This window comes from Notolepis coatsorum, assembly GCF_963971535.1.
Source record: "Notolepis coatsorum genome assembly, chromosome: 20".
In the NCBI taxonomy this organism is placed as follows: Eukaryota; Metazoa; Chordata; class Actinopteri; order Aulopiformes; family Paralepididae; genus Notolepis; species Notolepis coatsorum.
The window spans coordinates 5356666-5365496 of NC_140184.1; the positions used below are offsets into that span (position 1 = coordinate 5356666).

At 39.9% G+C, this 8831-nt stretch overlaps 1 protein-coding gene across 1 annotated transcript in view; it reads right to left on the reverse strand.

The window, feature by feature from the left end:
• Nucleotides 1-1915: 1915 nt before the first annotated feature.
• Nucleotides 1916-8831, reverse strand: part of LOC311247413 (homeodomain-interacting protein kinase 3-like) — a 140191-nt gene continuing 133275 nt past the window's right edge. Inside the window, 1 exon segment of the mRNA XM_084337810.1 lies at nt 1916-7636. Coding sequence (XP_084193936.1) covers nt 7160-7636 — 477 coding nt within the window. The 3' untranslated portion in view covers nt 1916-7159.

Below are 8831 nucleotides of genomic sequence, written 5' to 3' on the forward strand. Positions count from 1 at the left end.
TGGAGCCTAATTTTTATTTCAAACGCTAATGGTCCTGGTTTTGATAAAGACCGTTTTACAGCAGCAGACATTTTAACAAATCACGGCAGGGTAACGACATATCTAACTAATCGCATTAGGCTCCATTCGCTTTAGGTGAGGTGTGCCAGTGAGCCAGCATGCACAATATAATGTTATTACAGTCGTGTTTACCTTAAGACACGTCAGTACGTCTGCTGCGAAAAAGGAATATTGTTGCCTCATTTGTGAGACAGTGGTGACTGCTATACCTATTATCTCCACAAGGTGTCAGCAAAAGCTCAGAGCAGAAACTATGAATTTATTTTTTTTGAACAAATGTTTTTTATTTTCCCTTTTTTAACATAAAACTAGACACACGGGCGCCCTTGTGGCGCGTGCCACGCGCACCTACGCGGCCGACCCGGGTTCGATCCCAGCACCCGACGTTATTTGTCGCATGTCCTCCCCACCTCTCCTCTCCTCTGTCGGTCCTGCGTGACCATAAAAAAGCTGTAAAAATGCTAAAATATAATTAAAAAATTAAAAATAAAACTAGACACACACGCAGAAACTATGAACTTGATTATTATTTACCTTAGTCAATAACCTACTATGAACGCCTACTACTGCTGCTGCTACTACCACGGCCTCTAATAGGTAGTAGTCTAGTAATATTAATAACAAATAGCAACAACATTAACACTTTAACTGCCGGCCAGAAATCCGGAAATGACTGTGCATTGCCAGGATTCCTGGGCGATTTTAGCATATCTCATGATCTTAGCGGAGCTATTTCTATATTTTATATTATAACTATGGGGAAATGGTTTGGCTCATTTGACGACGACGAGTTGATGTACACAATGAAAAAAACCGGTTGTTTCTGCATGTCTTCGTTCGTTCACAATTACAAGTTAAAAAAAGGTCAACACAGGTAAAAATCCAGGTGGATTCTTTAGAAAAGGAGTTACAGGCCTTTTTATGAACGGTGCGCCGCCCGGGTGATAATAGGTACTGAACGTGTTATAAAGCAATTTAGACTGGGATGGATGGATGGATGGATGGTTTGTTTGATAGATTGTTTTATTGGTTTGTTTGATAGATTGTTTTATTGTTTGATTGATAGATTGTTTTATTGTTTGATTGATAGATTGTTTTGTTGGTTTGTTTGATAGATTGTTTTATTGGTTTGTTTGATAGATTGTTTTATTGGTTTGTTTGATAGATTGTTTTATTGGTTTGATTGATAGATTGTTTTATTGTTTGATTGATAGATTGTTTTGTTGGTTTGTTTGATAGATTGTTTTGTTGGTTTGTTTGATAGATTGTTTTATTGGTTTGTTTGATAGATTGTTTTGTTGGTTTGTTTGATAGATTGTTTTGTTGGTTTGTTTGGTAGATTGTTTTATTGGTTTGATTGATAAATTGTTTTATTGTTTGATTGATAAATTGTTTTATTGGTTTGTTTGATAGATTGTTTTATTGGTTTGTTTGATAGATTGTTTTATTGGTTTGTTTGATAGATTGTTTTATTGGTTTGTTTGATAGATTGTTTTATTGGTTTGATTGATAGATTGTTTTATTGTTTGTTTGATAGATTGTTTTATTGTTTGTTTGATAGATTGTTTTGTTGGTTGGTTTGATATTGTTTTATTATGGTGTTAATTGTACAATCTATTTTATTTATTGTCTAGTCATTGTAGTGTTGAGTCGATGTTTTTGGTGTATTTTTATGTATTATTATTGTTATTATGTTGTGAATTGTGTTTTATGTTTGAAAATTAAAGAACATTTTATCACAAAAAAATAAAGTAGCCCAGGACTCCAGAGGGATTAAACCAACCAACCAAGTCAGAATAATTATCTTCAAACGTGACAAGTATGAAAACGACGACAAAGTCAGGAGGATTGCAGCAATAGATGTGTTTTTTTTATTCAAAGTGAATCTTAACAATAATACACCATAAAGTCTTATTTTGACACTCACCAAAAGAGTCACCTGGAAAACCCGCTTATTGTGACAAAGTAGAGAAGGCTTGGTCACACCTAAAATCACTGAGGACTAGAGAGGAAACACTATCGCAGACTGTATAGAGACGTCACATCCAGAGCTCCTCTTCCAGGCCTCATACTGTAAATATTGCACAGTGCAATTGCTACATGGCAAACTAGTGTAGCACAAAATGAAAACAATGAAAAAACAAAGCAAATTAAACTAAATGAAAAAAAAACAAAAGCCACAAAAAATCTACAAATATTAAAACAGTAACAGTTCAGATTTTCATAATCAAGTCTATTTGAGGAGCGATCTAGAGATTATATAATTTGCAGTGTGGATTAATTTTGACGTGAATACAGATGACCGGAAATAAAAACTGTTTGAGTAAAACTGTAAAGTGTAACACAGTAGCACACTGGACTAACACACTGACCCTGAATTAACATCTCTAAACCATAATACCGCAGCATATCAATCATTTTAATAGTAACTTTACAAACTATTGGGTTTGTTTTATCTGTTGAATGGTACATCAATCGTCAAAAAAAATTCAATAATTAACAACAGATCCTTCTCCTCTTGCATACATTTTTTTTCTCTTTTTTCTTAGTTGTGGGAGAGGTTGTGCAGGCGCATTGCTGGTGAATACCATTGCAGGAATTAAAATACAGTTTATATATCACATGCTTATTACTGGGAAAAGTATTTTCAAGCACATATCTGTTCATGCCTTGTTGTCATAAGCCTTCTTTTCCTGAACCTTCGTGTCAGTGTTGTGAGTAAAGCAGTTGGGCGATTAAAAATAAAATAAATAGAAATTTAAAACCATCAAGAAACACTTGATGAAATATGGAAAATACCACATTCATAATAAGGGCTGAAGAGAAGCCACATTAATCTCCTCAACGAAACATTGTCCTTCCGGGACACATGTTACACATTATCCACCGCCTGTATTGGTCATGAACTATGAACCCTACGGATGGCCAGTGTAGTGGACGAAGGCGTCCACTAGGGGCAGCAGTGTTGTGGCTGTGGGCGGCGCTCGTCGATGACCACGAGCTTCACTCGTGTGACAGAAGAGTGTTGTTGTGACCGACCGGACACTATTCCTGGCGGACTTCACGTCTAGCGACGATAAGATAAACACAGAGAGATCTAAGAACACTTGGTGGTGCAATGACAGCCCCATGTAAAGTATTGCATTTACTGTCCAGCCAGAGCGACTATCGAAGGATCAGTAATACGTGTGTGTGTGTCTGTCTGTCTGTCTGTCTGTCTGTCTGTCTGGCTGTGGTGGTTATCTAAAAAATAATAATAAAGGTAACCACCAATCCCTACGTCTCCCCTGATGCGTCAAAAAAGCTTATCAGAGGAGTACAGATCCCTGGAATGAGTCTTGATGAAGTAAAACCGTTAAGAGTTATTTCTGTATGTGTGTTTTTTTCGTTTCGTTTTTTTTGGTCAAGTGGCCATGACATGACTCTTTCAAAAGTCTACATGGATGGATTGTTACTGGATCCTCAACCTTCCTCCTCTGCTAAACAGCGAGGGGCGGCAGAGAGACGACAGAGACGGTCTGTCCCCTCCCCCCGTCTCCAGTCCTCTCGACCTCTTGACCTCTCGATTCTCAACAAGGCACAGACGCAGTGCTGCTCACACTGTCTCAATATCATCGGCGAGTAACACACAGAGAGCGATGGGCGGGACGTTTTGCATGCGACACAAAACACCGCGTTGATATGAAACACTCGTAAAGGGAGAGCGATCCGAAACGAAAAGGCAGTTCAACTTTACAAACGGTGGAACAATTATTGAAGCCAGATATTATACACGGGTGCATCTCAATGATTTAGAATATTTAGGAAATATATCGGTTGCCTCCACGCCATGCCACATTGATTCATGCAAAGGAACCCTGACCAAGTATTGCGTGCATATACTGTACTTTTCAGCAAGCAGACATTTCTGTAATATATATATATTTGTCTAATGTAATATTCAAATGTTCTCAGAAACAGAATTTTGGGTTTTCATTAGCTGTAAGCCATAATCATCAAAATTGAAAGAAATAAAGGCTTGAAATATTTCACTGTGTGTGTAATTAATCTATAATAATATACTATTTTCACCTTTTTAATTGAATTACTGAAATAAACTTTTTCTCGATATTCGAATCGATTGAGATGCACCAGTATATATATATATATATATATATATATATATATATCATTGATCAGATAAAATGGTTGTTATAAAATGAATGAAATCCATTTAAAAACAGAGACAAATAATTACATTTGTTGTAAAACATTATTTTTAAAAACAACAAATACCTTGGGCAAAATTAATTTTGGACAAACATCTGACCTCCGATACCAGCCCACTTAATTAACAAGTGCTTAGTGGTGTGTGACTTGGGGGAGATCTTACAGAAGGGTTTCACTGAACACACGGAGTATATTCTGTCATTGCACACAGAGATCCCACCAAACGACTGAGTGCTGTTAGCCTATGCCGCATACCTTTACTACCACGATGGAAAAGTTAAATCAATCCTGCAAGCTACAGCTTTATATGTCTACAAAACCGGCAATACGAAAACATACAAAAACTAAGTTACATTGATACATCATTTATATGCAGTGATGAGCCCGTAAAAGGTTAATAAGGATAAAATACTGATGTCAAAACACACACACACACGCGCACACACACCCCGAAAAACAACAAATGCAACTAATGTCCATCATCAGCAATACAGTAGTTACAAGGACACAATGACACTCCAAACATGAAAGCAAACACTCAAATCAAAACCACCTCTATTTCATTAGGGACCTATACAAAAAATAGGAACGCCAGGTTTTAAACTAGAAAAAAATAATGAAATCACCTAATTTCACAGCTATTGAAGTGGCAATCATCATATAGCAGCTTTATCTATGATACATTCAAGAAAAAAAAATTATCATACGACTTAATTGCCCAAAAGAAAAAAAGCTAGACAAAACCTCAGCCATTTTTAAATACCATATTTCTTATTTTTTTCCTTTTCTTTAAAAAAAAGAAATGTAACCCCATTCCTAGAACTACAGTCAGTATACAACGAGGGTCTATGCAAACAGAATAGCTACCTTGCTCAGGGAAATTAATTACAGTCTTTGGTGCTGCGTAAGCAACTTCATTTTGAAAGTAAAGACGAAGATATACGTACATAACTAGCGAAACGAATAGAAAAAAAAGGAAAAATTAGCACACGGCATATATATATATATATATACGTATATATTCTCCCTGACGGAATGTATAAAATAAGCAGTCGACACCGATAAGCCTTAACAAAAATGGTAATAATGTAAAGGCTAAAAGTTAGCTTTAGCCACACATGCATAAATGAGAATTGCACACAATTAACTCACACCGTATCAAGCATCTGCACTAAATAGACTAGTTCTATAATATATATATATATATATATATTATACTATATATATATATGTGTGTGTGTATATCAAATACTGCATGGTCTGCTCAGGCTTTTAGAAAGATTCCATACAGTGAATGAATTAGCATTTCTCTTTTGTCCTCACCTAATGGAAGCCATGCCCACACCTGCACACCACACCTCTACTCAGCTAGAAACAAAAAGTACAACAAAAAAAAGAACAAACGACGACGACAAAACCAAAAAGAAAAACAACGACTATTTAGAAGATTGTATTGCAGTTTCGTCAAAACAGTACAAATACTGTTAATAGTAAGAGTTTCACTAAATAGAAATTGATTATCAAATATTAAGCAATACTCGATGCTTGCGATTTATACATTAGTTCATTCGGGGGGGGGGGGGGGGAGAACACGAGAAACGAACATTTAAAACCAAACAGCGGGGCATTCGCCACAGCAAAGCATGCCGTTCTCTAAAAGAACAGAAAGGTAATTCACTGCACTCTTGAAATATACACTGAAACCAAAAAGAAAAATATAGATATATAAGCACCGCTATCCGCGATTACATCACATCCATGCAAGCTATGCATGGACATATACACGTGTGCATATATACACGTGTGCATATATATATATATATATATATATATATATACATACATACATACATACATATATATATACATACATACATACATATACATACTCACACATAGGCTGCATCGACTGATTGGAATTTCAAGTGCTGCAGTCCAGTACATTAATATTCATGAATATATTCATATATATAAGTAGTAACATTAACAACCTCAAATATATAAGGCACTATGGCTGGGGGTGAGGGGGGGGGGGGGGGGGACAGTTAATAGTTAATACGATGCAGCGAGTCTCGTGACACGAACGATCAGAGCGACCTCGTCTTCTACCTACAGTACGCGTCTCTCCGCTCCTGCTGCTCTGCTCTCATGCAACAACACATGCGGCGCGAGGAGCAACCTACTCAGACGGGCTGAGTGACGTTGACATTGCGAACACCGAAAAAGACACAGAGAAAAGTACAAATACTTCAAACGCAGTACAACACACACACACACACGCGCGCGCACACACACACACACACCGTGGACAACATGTGCATCAGTCGATCCTAGAGCTATAGAGACTTGGATGGCTAGTTTACAAATATGGATGTGTCTTGCACACACATGTACGTTAAGAAGGCGATATAGAAAAATAGCTGGGATTGGGGGGGGGTGCAAAGTTAACTATTCGACATCACCCCGATTATTCACGTGTTTTGAGGAGTATTCGTAGAAGATCCGATGCAAAGGTTTTATCAAATGTGCAAAACACATTGAGTGAGTTTTTCCTTGTTTACTCATTCGTCCATTCATTCAAATCGTTAATTATTTTCTTTGTTCCCACCCCCCCCTTCCTCCACCACCACCACCGAAACTCCTGTTAAAGCTCAAAGTTCAGTTGCACCCAAGTCTACGTGATTAAAAAAAATAGCTTGCTTTCTCTGTGGTTGTGCCACGGCTCTGGAAACGAAAGCCATGTTGTTTGTGTTTTCGGAGAGGGCCCGCTCCGCCCCCGGGTGGCGGCGGTGGTGGTGGTAGTGGTGTGGGGTGAAGCCGGGGGGTGGGGGGGGCGGAGGGGGAGGGGGCACGCCACGGCGGTGGTGGCGGAAGAGCCCCCCGTCGCCCATCAGATGTAGGGGTACTGGTTGATTTTGGTGGGGCTGAGGGGGAAGCTGGCGTAGGCGGGCGAGGCGATGTACGAGTGCGGCGGGAACAGGGGCTTGAACTGCCCCGCGGGGTGCAAGGTGGGCGAGGGCAGCAGCCGCGGGTTGATGCCCACCGCCACCTGGTGCACGAGGCCCGCCGGGTGGGGGAGGCCGTAGGCGGGCTGCAGGACGGGCCGCGAGCTCCCAGGGGAGGCCAGGATGTGGGCCACGGGCGCTGCCGCCACCAGGGGCCCAGGCGGGGGGTACGACAGCAAGGTGGGCTGGGGGTGCAGGTGGTGGCCCCCGAGGTGGGGGTGGGGGCCCGTAGCGTGGCTCGGGCTGCCGTGGGAGAGGGTGAAAGGGTGGGGGCCATGCAGGGTGGGGGGGATGTAGGCCTGGGGCCGTCGGGGAGCATAGTTTCCATTCCACTCCTGGTGGCAGGAAGTGAAATGTTGGACCTGAGAGAGAGAGGGGGGGAGCGAGAGAGAGGGAGAGAGAGAGAGAGAGAGAGAGAGAGAGGGAGAGAGAGGGGGAGAGAGACACAGAGAGAGAGGGGGAGAGATACAGGGAGAGAGAAGGAGAAGATAAGCCTGATCAGCATCATACAATCATAATAAACATGCAACTGCCCCCACCATCCACTAGGGGCTGCTATTGTCTGTATTCTTACACATTGATCTTTTATCAATAGTCAGCTGGCACTGGCATCAACTTATTTTTGTGTGCCAGTGTTCAACCGAGACAAATTGGTCGACACTGTGCTATAAAGAAAGGCTGTACGCCGAAGAAGTATTATAAGACCAAACCAATTGTTGGAATAATGAATTAAATGGGCTATGGCTTAATTTACGTGCAGCTGAAAAATCATTTCTGAAATGCAAGGAACAGAGTGCAAGAAGAGATTTACTGAATGAATTAAAATCTTGTCAAACTAAATTAGATAAGAAACTCAGATTTTTCAAACAACGTTAGGACAAGCTCTCCATATAGAACAACTACAGGTCAGTAATCCTCAGCAATTTTGGAAGGAAATAAATAAACTAGGCCCCAAAAAGAACCAGACAGTCCCAATGGAGATTGTATTGGACAACGGTGAATCATGTTTTGAAACTGAGCAGATTCTGAAAAAGTGGGAAACCGATTATAGTAGCCTATATGCCTGTAGTAGTCACCCTTTAATTTGATGATGGTTTCCTGATAGAAATATGCAAGTTAAAATGTGAGGCCGAACTTAGGATGAGCAATAGCCCTACAGGTTGTGAATTGTTGAACAGTGACATTACGTTAGACGAGGTACAGAGTGTAGTGAACAGAGCGAAACTGAAGAAAGCTATGGGTATTGAGGAGTTGTCTAACGAGGTCCTTAAAACTCCCTATCTGCTGAATGTATTACACTGTTTATATCAAACTTGTTTTCACACAGGCACCACCCCCTCGATATGGAACAAGTCCATTATTAAGCCCATCCCCAAATCTGCAAAAGCTGACCATAGAGTCCCGTTAAATTACAGAGGTATTAGTTTGATACAGTTTATAAATTATATTCAAGTGTTCTTAATAATAGATTAAATAAATACTTAGAATATAATGAAATGTTGGATGAGCAGAATGGGTTTAGGGCTAAGAGAGCTTGTATTGATCATGTTTTTGGTT